The sequence below is a fragment of the Colobus angolensis genome, unplaced genomic scaffold (assembly GCF_000951035.1).
Source record: "Colobus angolensis palliatus isolate OR3802 unplaced genomic scaffold, Cang.pa_1.0 Scaffold2, whole genome shotgun sequence".
Lineage (NCBI taxonomy): Eukaryota > Metazoa > Chordata > Mammalia > Primates > Cercopithecidae > Colobus > Colobus angolensis.
Genome location: NW_012115154.1, coordinates 5526661 through 5544388, shown reverse-complemented (window position 1 = coordinate 5544388; position 17728 = coordinate 5526661). Strand labels below are relative to the sequence as shown.

General features: G+C 37.2%; 1 protein-coding gene across 1 annotated transcript in view; it reads left to right on the top strand.

Moving 5' to 3' along the window:
- Nucleotides 1-17728, top strand: part of DGKI (diacylglycerol kinase, iota) — a 461461-nt gene that overhangs the window by 367099 nt on the left and 76634 nt on the right. The window contains exons 23-24 of the mRNA XM_011941272.1: nt 1334-1413; nt 3641-3685. Of these exons, the coding sequence (XP_011796662.1) occupies nt 1334-1413; nt 3641-3685 (125 nt within the window). The remainder of the gene's footprint in view (nt 1-1333; nt 1414-3640; nt 3686-17728) is intronic.

Here is a 17728-nt window from a genome sequence, read left to right as displayed (position 1 = left end):
ATTTCTTTTTCTCTAGACCACCTTTGCTCCTACAGCTAAAACATCAAATGAGGCTTCATGTTCTTCAGAGAGCCTAAAATCTACCCCTCCGCCTAGGCAAGAATTAGCCCCTCTTTCCTATAGTTTTCAAATGACTAAGTTCATATATTTAATATGATCTGTGTTATACTTATTTTTTTTGTTTAAAAATATGCCTTCTCTACTACTTGGAGATTCTTCAAGGTTTTTTATGCATTTTAAATGTATCTTCTTCTGTGTATTATGAATTTTTAAGGTTCTAGTACTTTGTATTTTCAGACACATTTATTGATGATGGCTTCAAAAATACACTTAATGAGTGAATGATTGTAAAAAATTATTAGAGAACACCACTGCCTTATCATTTGCTTGCTACTTTCCAGTTGGTTAATTCAAAATTTTGAAAGTTTTATGTTAAATCATGGATTTAATAGTGTAATTGTACTTTTAAAATAAGAAATTTGTAGATACTTTTTTTTTTTTTAAGTTTTGGAAAGAAGACTGCTTTTCAGTATTTCAGGACTCTTGTGATTATATCTGAAGTAGATTCTATACACTAAAGCCACTGTGTGTGTTTGACACTACCTAAGTAGGATATTTTATAAGGTGCGTAACTTAGTCTTGTCTTATTGTTTTCTGAGGTCCTGCTGTTACCACGCTTACATTGGCCATCCTTAACATTAGTTGGATTTTTAAGCTTTGCCTCTTCTAGAAGTTGTTTTTTGTTCTTTTCTTTCTAACATTTTATGCCTTTAGTTCTGGTGTTGGCCACCAGGTAGCAACAGTGCCTTGAGTAGCTCAAGTCTCATAAATAGGAAGCTGTTGTAGACAGACAAAAAGGTGAAGTTCTCTGCATTCAGGAAGGAAAGGAGTAAGTGTCCAGAATCCTCAATTTTTAATTCCTCTCTGGCACTATGTCCTCGTGTTGTCTATTACAAATGCAAGCATAAATTTATGCATAAGCATAAAAAATGCAAGTACAATTATCAACTGGCCATGAGCAGCCTCCCTGTTCTGCCAGTCCATCGTTACCGTGACAATTCACTTCATCTCAGGGCCACTGAAATACAATGAGATGAAGGACAGCTGGCAAGGGGCAACATGGATCATGCTAGGGAAGTGTGTGACAACTGCAAACAAGAAGAGACTGAAATAATAAAAAAGGTATAAGGAGAAAGTGCTTCTTTCTTTTTATGGATGTTATCTAAACCCAAAATATTTATGAGATTGTTTTTTAACCATGAAAAACACATTTATGCTGATATAGAAAAATCAAATATGTTATTTTAGATTTTTCTTCTTCCTTCACCCTTAGCGATACCTCTGGGTATTCTAGTTGTACGTGGAGACTGTGATTTGGAGACTTGCCGTATGTACATAGACCGCCTGCAGGAGGTGAGTTTATTTAGCCCATTTCTTATTCTCAACTTTCCATTTTGGTAAACAATGACCAGCCATACGTATTTGCTTCTGAAATGATGCATTTGGAGAGGAAATGGAAATGTGGTGGCTTTGTCCTTCAAGCATACGCTGTATGTCACCCTCTCCCACTGTCTCTGTTGTTCACTCCTCAGGTAGTTGAAATGGGAAAGCACTGACTGGTTTAACTACAGGGTGCTGTTGCCCTGGTGTGTTCTGTAACTATAGCTTGGAACTTGTCATCTTACCAGACACATACCTGTATATTTGAGATGTTCAGAATTTCAACAGGGACTGTTAAATTATGAAAGAAAACAGTGATATTTAATGTTGTGTGTCTGACGCTTATGTCAGAGACAGCTAGATTTTGTAAACAAAAAAATAAAACTTCTGTAGGAAAGAAAAATCCTCTGCATTTCATAGTAATTTGTCAGAACACAAAGAATAATCTATTATTTTTTTTTTCTCAATCTGGTCTTGCTTTAGAGAAACAGAAAGGAAGTGACCCCAATATATGGCACTCCCAAATGTGAACTGCACCAGCAAAGAACTGCACCAAACTCATCCGTACAATTGTTGTTGGTTGTTTCTGCAAAAATTTGAGGGGGAGTTTTAACTGTCTGCATTCCACAAATTGCAAAAAGCATAAATGACGATTTCTCTATCATTGTTTTTTGATGAAAGATGTATATTAGAGCCACTTTTCTTGGTGTGGCCTAGACAATTGTATTTTTACAGCTGTTGGGTGGTACCCAACTGATACCCCTTGATAAGCAACACTGTCCCGGTCAACATGTTATACATAGGTAAAGATTGTAAATAAAGTCAGTACATACTGTTTAAAATTACTCTGAATTGTAACCTCTTATCCCTGAATATTTGATTCTGATTCTCTTGGTGGAAATAAATTCAGGTGGGAGGCACATAGTGATGTAAAAAATTACTGATTTTGAGAAATAGATGACAAATCTTGAATACTGATATGGATGAGAGAAAGATGGTCAACGAATTTTATACTTACGGCTTCGTTAAGCCATTTTGACTGAGGATAGCCACTTAAACAAGTTAAAATATGTGAATTTTTAGTGACTCAGGTCCAATTCTATTAATATGTTCCCGAACTTCTAGTATCTCATTTCCCAAAATAATGTTTGTATTTTGCTGTGGAATCTCACTCCAGAAACCTGTAATGAAAAAAATGAATCCTAATTGGTACCAAACCTTTTTACCTTGTTTTTTTTTTTAAAAAAATATTAACACTTGTAGAGCTTTTTTAACAAGACTTCACAGTAGAATAATATTAATACATGATTGATGAATTGACTTTGTTAAAATCTAACTTAACTAACTGAATAGCATGTTTATTGTACCAATATTCAACTAAAAGTAGAATTTTTAAAAAAGAGGCAACTCAACATATAAAGAGGAAAAGTTTTTGAAACTAATGGAAAGTACTTTGATGAAACCCTGTGGGAAACAGGTATAAGGACAAAGTTACCCAGGATTGCTGACATCTATAAATAGAATCATGACACTCATTAGCAAGGAAGCCTAGGAGGCATGACAATGGTGACAAGTTCGTTATAAAACTTTATGAAAGGAGTCAGTAAACTGCCAGTAAAATCACAATCTGCCAGTAAAACTTCATTAATTTCAACCCTGTTAATTTGCACTTCGTGATAATGTGGAGGTGGTTGGTGATTTTTCTCTTTGTAGTCTATGAAAACCCCTATTTGCTAAGTGACTTATCAGTATAAACAGTTACCATGACAGTATGTATCTGGTCTAAGGTAAAGAAAAGCTTCCTAATTGTTTAAGGGGATTTCCAAAGCCTTCTTCACAAGCCTAAAGTTCACATGCAAATTAAATGTAATCCGCCTTTACTAGAACAAAATTGCCTATCTTTTACTTCTGGTCTCCTCTTTAGGAGATTGAAATAATAATATATCACTTACCTGTAAACACTATGTAGGACTTACAAGTTTCAGTAGCTTAATGACCTTCTCTCAGTCCAACTTGGTTTGCTTTTATGATTTCTGGCATTATTAGCTTCTTTATTTAACCTTTATGAATTTGGGTGTGTTGGATACTTTCTAGATGAGCATAATAATAGTAAATTGGGAGTTCAGTCGAGATCGAGTTGTGGGGCAGCTTCTTCAAACTAATTTTAAGGTATGGATTTTTTTTCCCATTTTCTCATTAGGACCTACAGTCAGTTTCTTCTGGCTCCCAGAGAGTTCATTACCAGGTAACAAATAATTGACTCTCCTTGTTTCTTACCTTCCGGCCAAATGAAGTCCATCTTTCAATTAATGTCTCATTTTGATTTAGAGTTCACATCTTCCCAAGGGATAGAGTTCATTCTAAAAACCTAGTGAAAATGGTATTCTGCTTCTTTTGTGTTTTCCTGATTTTAGACCACCCTAGTCTAGCACAAATTTGGACTGTGGATTTTCTCCTAGATCATTTAGAAAAGGTTATAACATTGAGTGCTTTCGGTAACAAATACCAGAAAACTCAGCTGAAACTAGCTTAGCAGGGAAAGGGTCTCTTGGTTCACATAAGCAAAAAGTCCAAATCAAGGTGGATTTCTCATCCCATTTGGTCGTGGCTCACACTCCACTTTCCTGCTGGTCCTTCTGTTTTGTTCTCCTCTTCCTGTCAATTTTACCTCTGGCCTAGATGACCTTGTGGTCCAAGATGACTGCCATCAGCCACCAGGACTATGTTTTTTCCATCACCTCCAGAAAAAGAGAATTCCCTGCTTCCTACAACCATCAAGCAACAGTTTTAAAATGTAATCTGAGTGGTTCTTCCTGGTCTTTTGCACAATCTGATAAACTCAGTCTGCCTCTCTCTATGGCCCATATAAAGTCCGTAGGAGAGCACTCTGTTATTCTTTGTCCCAGCAGTCTTTGGGGGTGCAGTTGCTTTCCAACTTCCTCATCCCGCTTGTGATGCAGAGATCTCTTCAGCCATCTTCTTACCCATTAGATTTCTCAGACATGATGTAGATCCTAGCCCACAGTATTACTCCAGACTGCAAGGAGCCCAAACAAAGCTCTTCAACTGGTCTCATGAAAGCCCTTTTATCTGAGAGTCTCCTTACCCTGCCCTGTTAAGAGGAAAGCTATGTGGGAATCACAGCATGCCAACAGTTCTCTCCAAATAAATCTCTTCAAACCCTTTATACTTCCATGTGGGGAGGAATGTAACGCTGCCTAAATTTATAAATGTGTAAATCCTGGTTTAGCACTTCACTTTGGATTTTTGTGTCTATTTTCCTATGCCTGAAATTTCCAATTTAACATCCTTTAGCATAAATAGAAAACACAACAATTTAAAGAAAAACCTGTTCCTTGTAGCCTTCTAGGTAGCTTTCTTCCCCTACCAATCATACTCTGCCCTTGGCTGAAGCAGCTTATCCTCAGGCTTAATGGCAGGAATGGCCTTTGTGTTCTTATTTGTATGTTTATTTCTCAAACATCATATCCCACACTTCCAGAGTTCTTTCTTCCCTCTGTCTGGCCTTGAAAGGAAGAGAAGTCACTTAGGATATGTTTACATTAAGAAAAAAAAAAAAAACCAAAATGAACTTCTTCTAGACTGTTTTTACCAACCACTAGAAGACAAATTTCCACCTAATTTTTTAGATAGAGCACAACTTTCATCAGAGTGACTATTTGCATATTTACCCAGAGCCACTGTCTAGGTATAAATTTTATTTTAAAAAGTATAGTGCTTTCACAATAGCAAAGACATAGAATCAACACAAATTCCCATGAACGATAGACTGGATAAAGAAAATGTTGTACACATATACCATGGAGTACTATGCAGCCATAAAAAGGAATGAGATAATGTCCTTTGCACTGACATGGATGGAGCTGGAAGCCATTATCCTCAGCAAACTTATGCAAGAACAGACAACCAAACACCACATCTTCTCACTTATAAGTGGTAGTTAAACAATGAGAACACATGGACACAAAGAGGGGAACAGCACACACTGGGGCCTGTTGTAGGGGTGGGAGGAAGGAGAGCATTAGGAATAATAGCTCATACATGCTGGGCTTAATACCTAGGGTATGGGTTGATAGGTGCAGCAAACCACCATGGCACACATTTACCTATGTAACAAACCTGCAAATCCTGCACATGTACCCAAGAACTTAAAGTAAAAATTAAAATAAAAAAAGCATAGTGCTTTTAAAGGTAAGAGCTAATCTCTAACAATTGGCAGTAGTAGTTATAATACTATGAGGATTTTTTTTTAAGAGTTTATACTTTTTCCTCTTAGACATTTTGAACCTTTACAACTTTATCAAAATATGTTAGATTTATCCTGGCTAGGTTTATGAGACTACATTTACTTATTATTCCTGGCTTATACAATGTAGTCATTTTGGTGTGAGAGTTTAAACTGGGGGCATTTTGTACCACATTTTTTTATTCCCTATCTGTAACTATTCATGGAGATCAATGGATGGATAAGATACTACAATATGACTGAGTTATTTATTTATTTATTTATTTATTTTTGAGACGGAGTCTCGCTCTGTCGCCCAGACTGGTGTGCAGTGGCGCAAACTTGGCTCACTGCAAGCTCCGCCTCCTGGGTTCACGCCAGTCTCCTGTCTCAGCCTCCCGAGTAACTGGGACTACAGGTGCCCGCCACGATGCCTGGCTAATTTTTGTATTTTTAGTAGAGATGGGGTTTCACCATGTTAGCCAGAATTGTCTTGATCTCCTGACCTTGTGGTCCACCGAACTTGTGATCTGCCCGCCTCGACCTCCCAAATTTCTGGGATTACAGGCATGAGCCACCATGCCTGGCCGACTGAGTTATTTATTACATGTATTGTTTGGTGATAACACTCAGAAGGATTAATGATATTTTTCTGACTATGTCAAAATATTGCTGCATTATTTTGTTTACTTCAGTCAAGTCAAATCTTGGTGTCAAAACTGCTGCATTACAAATGTCACATCAAAAGGTTTTGTGCACTGAGCATCCAGGATAACAAATGCAGTGATCAGGGATGAGTCTCAGGAGTGTCACCTTTTCCCATATCCTTCCTTAGGACAATGAAGGAGTGAGCAGAGTGATAAAAAGCAGGGGCCTTTGAGCATGGAGGAATGGTTGGAACAAAAAAGATCCAAGAAGCCCAGAATTTGCTCATTAAACAGGAAAGAAAGAGACTGTGTTAGAATTAACGTGGCCAGAGCACAGGGAAAAGCTAATGGGGAATTTCCTGAGCAGGGCAAGGACAGCTGGTTGAAGCATGAAGCTGGGAGAAATAAACTTTCATGTTTGGCTAAGATCATCAAAGGAGGAATGAGTTGGAGGCATAAGAAATAGAGTTCTGTGTTAGCCATATTAGTTTTGATATGCCTATTAGATCTAAGAGGGTTGGTGAGTAGGCAGTTGGGTATATGAATATTAAACGTCATTAAAAAATTCAGGCCCAGAGATAGAAATTTTGGAATATCAGCAAATGGATGGATGGTACTTAAAACTACAAGGCCGGAGGAGATCACTTAGGGAAGAGTTCAGTTAGAGACAAGGGCCCAGTGTTCTATCTGTATTTATTCATGAGTCAAGAGAGTGCAGATTCAAGAGAGCCATTGATCAAGAAGAATCATGGAAACTGAGATGAACAGCAGGGATGCTGTAAATCAAGGAGAAGGTGATATCACGAAAGCTAAGAGTGAAATGTATTTCAGAGAGAAAGGAGTAATGGATAGTGTCAAATGCCATTGACAGGCTGAAAAGATACGGATTGATTTTTATATTTTTTCTAGGTGTGCGTATTATAAAACACATGGGATATAGGTGCTATTAATTTTTATGTAGAAAGTGACTAGCAGGAAATTTAAAACTAAATCTTTCATTTCTTAGTGCAGAAACTGATTATATCAGAATTCCCTAGTTTCTGGTGGGAGTAAGGAGTGTTATAGGTGAAAAAGCTGTAAGAAACATGAACAACGAAATGTCTTAAATGCCTTTTAATGAAGCTTCTTGTCTATGAGATGGCATTAAATATGCTTGGAGAATTAACTGTGAAGAGAATAAATTAATACCAGTATTTCTGAAAACTTGAGAAATTCCTGTCAGCTCACTAATTTGCAGCTAAGATTTTAGCTTACTGTTTTCTAAGACCAGAAAAAACTCAGGAGAAAAGCAGCATTTAGAAAGGTGTACATGTGCCCAAGGCACCTTATTAGTGAGCCATATGGCAGTTTCTCGCCATTTAAGCATTTCATTGCTTTGGTTTCTTCCTTTTCCAAATTCATAGTGAATTGCCAACAAAGCACTGAGGCTCAAAAATGACACTTCTTATTAACCTAACAAGGCATTATGGGTTATACAAGAATGTGTTAGATATTTATAGCCTGTTGAAAATTCTTGCCTACACCATCTCTGAGGTCAAAATACAAAGACCCCTCCATCCTAATAGCGTCGATGTTACCTGTAACTAGTACGTTTTACAAGCAAAATGCATTGCACTTGCAGATTTAGGATATTCTTGAGGTTGCCAAATGGACAAGAATTAACGTAAGAATTGGACTCTACCTGCTTATTTGATAAGGATGCTTTCTGAGGCCACCTACTTTGAGATAATTCCTTCTCTGCTTCCTCCCTGGAAATCATGATATCCCTTCTTAACGCCAAATCACAAAGGTACTAAAGAATAGAGGCAGATGTGCCATTCTAGTGATTTCCAGCTGGGAAGATTTTACTCCCTGTGGGGGACATTTGGCAATGTCTGAAGACATTGAAATCTATTTGATAAAGGCCATGGATGCTATTAAACATCTTATAGTGCACAGATAAGCCTCCTACCACGAAGAATTATCCAGCCCCAAATGTCAATAGTGTAGAGCTTGAGGAACGCTGAGTTACTCTGGTGGTTCTCAGTCCATCAATGACAACCCCAGATAGGTATAAGACCTAGACGAGGAAAGGGAAAGGAGAAAGAGGAGGAGAAAAAAACAAACAAACAAACAAAAAAAAACAAAGGGATGGAGAACAGAAGGAGACATTTATAGATGTAGTAGGGTAGAATAAGGAGAGAACTAGGAACAATTAGAGGGATTTCTGTAGACATCCTGGGTTTCCCCATTTCCCAGGGTGATGCTTTCTGGGCCATTAAATGGTAGGAATTATAACTTGAGATTTTAGTGAATACCATAGGATTCACCCGTAGGTGCAAAAATAGATTCAGCCAGGTGATTACCTTCTCTAAGAATTAATTCACTTAAAAATAGTACCAGAATGGTTGGAATGTTTAAAAATAGAGATAACATTATTGAAAAGCCTTTTCATTCTTCAGGGTGGTACAGACGTCTTTCACTTTCATTATAAAAAAAAAAAAAAAAACCCTCTTGGTCAGATCGGAGTCTACATTACTTGTTCCTCCTATGATCTCCTTTGTTCCTACATGCCTGCTTTTCTGGAGTACTGGTCTGTATTGTATTCCATGAAAGTTGTGTCTAGTTCTGGGCAAACAGCATTTTCCTATAAATATTTCATTCATCCCCTATCTCTTTATTCTGGCTGTCCTTATTCATCTGTCTCCTTTCTCTGAAATCTCTTCCTCCTCCATTTGTTTTCTGGCATCCAGAAGAGTCCTTCAATAGATAGAGTGGAACAAGGTTTAGAGAGTCTTCCTGGAAATTGATTCATCTTGCCTGAGAGAGAAGGATGGGACCAGCTAGAAACCTTGGAGAATGCTATTCCTTTGGACTAGATTAAAGCTGTCAGAAATGGGTCAAATGAGGAATTAAATAAGACTTGCCTAGGGTCAGGTCTGTTGTCCGTGAGGAGTGAAGGCAGTACTGGAGTTGTCATTGTTGCTAATGGAGAACCTTCTCACACAAAGGGACTCTTGAAAATGTTAGAATATTGCTTATTTCTATCTTCTACCCAACTGTCACTATTTCTTCATCTTCCACATCTGGGTTGAAGAATGGCCATGCCATTTCTGTATTCCTGCACTGTAGGAGTCATGGGTGGTAAAGTAGGTTCGAGGTGAAGGGGTTTTGAGATATTAAAATAAACAGTAGCAAGTCTATTTGGGGCTTTAGTTAGAGACATACATACATATTTGTATGCAACATTATGTTAAGAAATGGATAGATGGCTGATGTGTGGGAGATGTTGGGACAGACAGATGAGAAGTTTGAATGGGTAATGAGAGAAAGTTTAAAGTAATGTGATTATTGATTGGCCATTATTAAATGAGGCAGGGATTCCCAAGCCATAGAACTTTTGTTTCTGTTTATATCCTTTTGCAATTTTATGAAAGAGAAAGAATTTCATTCACATTGAAGGCATAGTTCAACACTAGGTGAACATTGCTTAGTTGGAAAACTCACTAGAGTGTGTGATGGGGCTGCTGTGCCTTCATTAAATTATGTGTGCATCAGCTATGAGCAATTGCATGTAAATTAAGGGTAACTTTGGCATATGCATGCCAAATAGTGGTTCAGATGATTTTCTCATCAATTTTATGTAATTTGTGCCAGTTGGCTTTCAGAAATATATACATACGAGGAATGTCAGTTTTGTGTTTGTGCATGTGTCTGTATTTTTAGCACAAGAAGCAGATTTTCCATTAACATATATCAAAAGCGAAGATTCACGTATCAGGGATTTTTGAAATGAGCAGTTTTTGCTAATATTATTCGTTTAAAGAGCATGAAATTTTAGAAGATTGTTGTATTTAAAATAGAAAGGAGCATGGTATATCTAAGGTTATGTCATTTGGCCTACATTACAGAGCAATGACAGTTGCATTCATCTAAATCACACCATTTATATGAAGAAAAATAACAGATCCAAAAATGGACAAGTCAAGTATCTTATCTTTTTGATGAATCATTGATTTGATCATACAATTTGAGAGGACTGGGGAGACTAGAGGCTCTAAATTACCATTGAAAGCTGTAGATGTGATGGTTAGAGGCACAGCTCAGGTAATTATGTGACTGTCTTCTGAAATATAACTGCATTCATACAATCATATTTCTTAAGTATCTACTGTCAGATGCTTTTGAAAGATGCATATTTTTAAGATTGTATTTTTTCTCTCTATTGGAAAATAGGTCACTGTACATTTATTTAATGTGCAGCATTCACAAATCAAACATACTCTGACCATTCATGTTCTTGTTTAGTGATGAGAGCATTGCCGGGTCTAACCTAGAGCTTCCATGAAGCTGAGGTCTGTCCTGGAACCAATATTCGCCCACTTTCAAGGAGCCATTTGTTTTTCTTACTTCCTATTTCCTTCCAAGTCTAATTCATGGTTCACATTGCACTGCTTTTCACCCTTCTGCAGAGACCAGAGGATGCCCCTGAATCCAGGAATCCTTAATGCCAGGGCTACCCAGTCTACCAGTCTTCCAGGCCCTCTGAGAAGAGAGAAAGTGTTTACCTGATGTGAGCTGTATGAATTAGTAACGAGAGTTACTTTAAACATGAATTAGAGAAAATTCAGTAATACCTCTCTATTAACATCACTATCACTCAGTTACACTCCGATTATTATTACTTTTTTAGTACAAGAGAAAGGTGTGTAGATAGACATGATGCAGGAATTATTTGTACCTTGTGTGCATAAGAACATATTCTTCTATGTGGTCATGATAGGGTAAGAATATGCGAGCATAAAAAGTTTACGGACCTTCACTGTAAATTGTGAATTCCTGTCTGATATTCTGCTTCTCTTTATTCCTGCTCCATTTTTAACCCATACAATATGCGTTTCTCTCTGATATCAAGGTCCTCGTGGTATATCTCTTGACTTTTATAAGCTATGTGTGTTCTGCAATCTGCCAGGTTTTATAATCATGGTTTACTGTAGTTTTGATATTGTACATAATTCTAGACTTCTGCTTGGTTTTTAACTTGCCACCCAGTGTAGACCTTTATGGTGTGCAGTTTTGTTTTCCCACATTTATATAAAGTTCCACACATAGATGTACATTAATACATATGTGGGGATTGTTGCTTAAAAATACAAATGTAGCTGGGCACGGTGGCTCATGCCTGCAATCTCAGCACTTTGGGAGGCCATCATAGGCAGATCGCTTGAGCCCAGGAGTTTGAGACCAGCCTGGGTAACATGGCGAAACCCCGTCTGTACAAAAAACAACCCCCAAATTAGCTGGGCACTGTAGCATGTGCCTGTAGTCCCAGCTACTTGGGAGCTGAGGTGGAAGGATTGTTTGACTCCAGGGGGCAGAGGTTGCAGTGAGCTGAGATTGCACCATTGCACTCCTCCCTGGGTGACAGGGTGAGACCCTGTCTCAAAAAATAAAAATAAAAATTATAATAAAAATAAAAATGTATTTACAATTTGCATGTGCACAATATACATATTATACTACAATTTATTTTTAATGGTAATATACCATGGAAATTACATCTTGCTAATAGGTGAAACTCTAACTCAGTCTTTAAAAATTATCACTCTGTTCCACGGTATTTATTTAACCCTGTTTCTATGGATAGACATTTTTAGGTTGTGTAGTAGTATTGCCATTGTTTGCAATCAATATTGCAATAAACTTTACGGTACTTCAAAAATAAAATCACAACAGAAATAAAAAACATGTCACATGCTAAAAACGTACTGAGATTGGCTGTATTTGTGTGAAGTGTATAAATTACATAACGCATACAGCAAAGTTTCCCAAAATCTGTAATTGAATTTTTCTTCACATGGTTGTAGTCTCGGTGCCTATGTCTAGGTTGGAGTTGCCTGTCGTTCCCATTGATTACCATATGCCTGTGGAATTCTTAGGCAGCAGGGAACACAGTGCTGGGAAGTGGGAAGACAGCAAGACTGAAGAATATGTGGGGGCAGGAACTCTGAGCTACCAGGAGCAAACTGTCTGGTAAGAAACAGGAGGCTTAGTTTGACAAATAATAAAAGTTGAATCTGTGGAAGATCTTTGACTAGAGTAGAATGAGGTCTTCATATCCATTTAGATCATTGTAGTTTGCTTTCTTCCTGCTTTTGTTTGAGCTGAGTCTAGAAAATTCTGAGCTCTCAAACTTGATTTATACTGAACCTCACTCATCCTTCAAAACCTGAAATCATAATTCCTTTAGAAGCTATAAAACCCTGTACATGAGGTCATGAGCTCTGAAGTAAAAGAAGTCTGTACTCTCCACCACTGAATAGCTTGGGACATCTGGGTAGTTTACTTAAACTCTCACAACTGAAGTTCTTTATTGTGGTCAGCTCTTAGATGTAGGAGAAGAGGTTCAGGAAGAATAGTGGGGTGAATTGCAGGAGAGGTAGGTAGGAGCTAGATTATGCAGCCTTCTTAATAACAAAACGAAGACTCTGTGGCAGTGTCCAGGTAACCGTAAAACTAGGGGAGATGATTATGTGAGACTTGAACACTCCAATTGTGAATTCTGATAGTAACATATATGGCTGAGAGAAATTGTATCAAGTATAAAATATTCAGCAGATGAAATAAAAAATGGAATACTCTAAGCTTTATTTAATCTATAGCCACCATTAATACAGAAGTACAGCAATGTTTACATGAAATTCTCAGAAGCACAAAATGAGCATACCGTAAAAAGAAGAAGAAAAAGGAAAATTACCATCACCAAAATGTGGTTCAGTGATTTTTTTGACAGCTTGTCCAGATTAGTATTTCTTATCCTTCACTGCTAGACAGTGGAGATGAGTCAGGGCAGAAGCTGTAGGTGGAAGACTAAGAGTAGGAAGGAATGAAGGACAGCCAGAGTCAAGAGCTACCTGTTCTACTTGACACAGTGACAGCTGGCCTCTGTGTAACCGGGTTGGATGACTCAGGATTGTATCTACTGGCACTTCTTGGCTGTACATCAGCACCAAGACTCTTTGTAAACTACTGCTCCAGAACAACGGTTTTTAGCCCCAAGTTTGAGACTTTCAAAGGAAAGGGCTTTCTTAAATGTGAACTGAGCCTTCCATTTGCTTTGCCAACAATGAATTTCTTCTGCTGTCTTCTTTTTTTTTTTTTTCTTATTACCAAACTCTGATTCTTTTGGAAGCTGGCTCAAAATCCTTTTTCCAAAATTGGTGGCTGTTGGCAGTAACCAGGAAATAAATTGAAATCATGATTAAAATAGTCATCCCTTGGGAAAAGAAGTTGAAACTTGGTAAATCAGACTTACAGTAACTCCAAGAATTGGAGCCAGAAAGAAGCATGCAGAGCACCTAGACTGGTTCCTAGTGTAGTAGCCACCCTTTAAAGACATGGTCCACGCTTGGTTCTTTGTGACCTTCCAGTCACATGCCTTGCATTTCATTGGCTTTAATAAACATGCATTGAAAAGGTTGATCACAATTGTATCACAGGAATAAGAATAATGTATAGTTTTGTGACAAATGACAGCCCAAATCAGCAAGTGATAAGTTAATTTTGGTGAAACTAGGGTAATACCAAGTAAGTAGTTACTCTTGAATGGGGAAGGGAGACATCAGTAAAATAAAATGTTCTGAAATGTATGCCTGTTGGTGATAGAAGACATTCAGCCTTGAAGACAATATCGTGTATTTAAGACAATTATATAACGTCTAATATTGTGAACAGAGGCACTGGGTTGCTGATTAAGACAAGCCCTATAAGCACCAAACCAACAAATGGCACGATTTCAGCCTTTGTTAAAAGCCATCCGGTTTGTGTTCTGTTTTGTGTTCACTCTACAAATTTGCCCTGTTTATTTCTTTTCTCTAAAACTCAGAATCTGAGTGCAAATGTATTTATGGATAAATAGTGTTGTGTTAGGGGTAGCACCATCTACATGACCTGGTCTGAAATGTGACCTGTGTCCCATGAGACGCTTATATGACTAAGGGCAGAATTGTTTTAGGTAAAATAATGTCTCAGCTGCTTAGCATGAGATATAATTATCTCTCGGATAATTATATCTGCACATAAACACGTTTCCGCTAATGGGTTAAGCATTTTGTGTGTCATTAATTCCTCAAAAGAACCCTTATGTTAGATATTATTGTAGCCATTTTAAAATGAGGTATTCAAGGAACTGGATAAGAAACTATCCTAGACTCTCACAGCGAGTAGCGGGTGAGAGTCGGGCGCCAGGATTGTGGTGCCTCTCAAAGCTGGTGCGCTTCCCATCAGCCTTCCGCCGCCTCTGGGCTTGCTGCTTAATTGGGGCTGGATCACATACAATCTCTCGCCTTGTTTTTCCATCTCATTCATCAGATCTGTCTCCCCTACGATATTTTAACACCTCAAGGACAGGAACATTTTTTGGCATCTCAATTCTTAGCTTGTCGGTGATAATGATGATCACATCCTACAAAAATTTCAGTTTTGCGAAGCAGACTTTCTCACTATCTTTTTGCTCTGTTTTTCAACTCAAGTGAAATCCAACATCCACCACCGCCACCTCAGCCACCACCAACTTTTCTGTCCCTAGCCTGCTCTTCACCTCCTATTCTCTCTCGGATCTTTGAGATATATTTTCAGCACCCATTTGTGCTTCATACCTGGATTTTCTTGTTTCTTGCTTTACAGATTGCTGGCATATTTTGTAGGTATATTTTGCATATTGTCAATCTGCTACATTGGAACATCATTTTAACACTGACTTCAAAAGAATCTCCAATTTCTAGTGTCCCAATGTAGGTGAAGCATTTTCATCTGCATAGATAGGTACATGGACTAGATTCAAGAGCAAATTTTTTTGAGACTTGATGCTTTTGTACATTTTATATATGTAGAATTTTTAAATAAGTAGTTTAATTGCATTATGAATCTACCCAGATAGTAATTACAGTTTTTCATTGGAATTCAAATGACTTTTAACATAGGACCTATTATGTGAGTAGCTTTTCTTTAAGAACTCACTCTTTTAAAATGAACAAAGCAGAAAGAGCTTCAAAAAAGTTGGAAGAGGGTGCAAATCTATTTCAGGGAAGCATTTCAGAGAAGTTAGAGCTCTACTTTTGCTTTTCTAACAACTCCCAAAATTGCAGTTTAATCTTCAGGTCACCAGGAAAGTATCCAATTATTTTAAGTAACATTGTCTTTTAAAATCAGATTCCTGTACCTTTAATTAATGATGTATTGTTTAACTTCAATTATTAATACCATCCAATGGTAAATATAAATACATTTTTCCTCTGTCTGTTTATAAAAATGAACATAAGTAGAAGAACCTAAGGCACTGAAAACAAACACTTGGGAGAGACCATGGATGGAAATAAGCAAAAAGTTGAGTTCTTCCATGTAGAAATTGACCTAGTTTCAGTCCGCTACTAGGAGAACAGCTACAAGCTCAGAGAGCTTTTGTTGTTTGTTGTTTTGGTATTACAATTACCAGTAACTTTGAATTGGTAATTCCTATTCTCATAAGGCATTTTACTGATCAGAATCTTCTTATTTTGTTGAATTACCTCTGACGTAAATTTTTGATTCTTTAAATTAATAGCTTTTTTTTTTTTTTTTTTTTTTTTTTTTTAGCATTTTGGAAATCTCAGATCACTTTGATAATCTAGAAAACAGTGGTTTTTCTGTCCAGGAAAATGAACATACCCGTAGACATACCAAATCTAGTGTACAATTTTGGAGAGTTCAAGAATGATTGAACCTATTTGAGGACCCATTAAAGTATTTTAAAGAGCTTTATGGCGACCAATGTGTTTTCACCAAACACAATTATAATGTTATCTTTAGGCAAAATCTTTTTAAGAACATTGAGTTATATCAGATGTTTCTGTAGGTCAAACGTTTTTGCAGTTTCCATCCATGGGATCAAAATGTTCAGTAAATAAGTGAACAAAAGCGAACTACATTAATAAAGTCAGGCATGGGCCTAAAACTCTCCAGACACGCAGCCACCTGCACATAAAAAGATACACACCATCTGTATTTCCTTACCAACCTGTGCTAGTCATGTTGCTGAGGCAGTGCCTCAATCTGGATTTTATTAACCTAGACTAAATAACATCCAATTTTCTGTAATTAGAATAGCCTAGAGGTAGTGTGATGGATCCTTAGGTTTTTAAAATGATAAATCAAGCATTCCTGTATTCTTTCTGTTGATTTTTACCTAGGGAAATTAGGATATGTTTTTATAGTGTCCTCTGTAGCATATTCAACATCAAAGTGCAGAAAGGGTCCTTGTGTTTTAGCTCCTTTGTTCATAGAGAAGCTAATCCTGTTTCTGTTTAATCTCTTTATTTATTAGCTTTCATAGTTGCCACTAAATATTTTGAATCACTTCCAAATTTATTGGTCTATAATTACATTTCTCACCCAACTGAGAGATGTCAGCAGTTTTATCTGTTTTACAAAAATGCATTAAGTACCTTAAGTTCCTTTAAAACAAGATGTCACACATGTCAAAATATAATTCTCAAAATGTTACACATAATTCTCATATAAATAGTTACTAAGCACATGTCAAGATTTCATTTAGCTCAACAATCAGGATGAAAATTCAGTTCAAAAAAGAGGAATATATATACATGTATATATAGAATATATATACATGTATATATAGAATATATATACATGTATATATAGAATATATATACATATATAGAGACAGTAAGAGAGAGATTATATGTAACATATATTTTTTTCTATACATATTATATAGTATCTCTGTATCCATAGCTATATGGATATACTTTATATTTATAAATACAGATTTTGGTAGCATTCCTGAATGAGACCAGTTTTTCCTCTATCAATTATTTAATTCACAGAATTCATTTAGAGTAAAACTGCATACACTCAAGGTTTCTAGTTTACTAAGATACCTCCCTTTTGTTTGGTAATGTTAGGTTCTTTCACATACATCCTCAGACTCATCTGAAAGGCTTGTTAAAACACATTGCTGGGTTCCACCCATAGTGCTTCTGTAGACCTGGGATGGGCCCTGGAAATTTGTGCTTCTGACAAGTTTCCAGCTGATGCACACTTTGAGAGCAAGTGATTTAAGCCCAGGCTTTACTTGAGGATCAAGTAGGGCAGCAGGGAGTGTTGAGTAACTACCAAGAAAGTCAGTACAACCTCTGATTGGGTCCTTATTACTTCTTCTATGTTATTCCTGTTTTCTTCTCCTGTCCCCTCTGTAGACACAAGATCATCCACACCTGCAGCTTCAGCTGCCAAGTCTTTATTGCTGCTTGCACAGTCACACCCCAAAGTTGCTCCCTACATGTGAACATTTCAAATCCCTAATAAGGGCCAGACTCCCAGTGTCTTCCCCACAGAGACCTGGCCTCCTTCGTTTGTC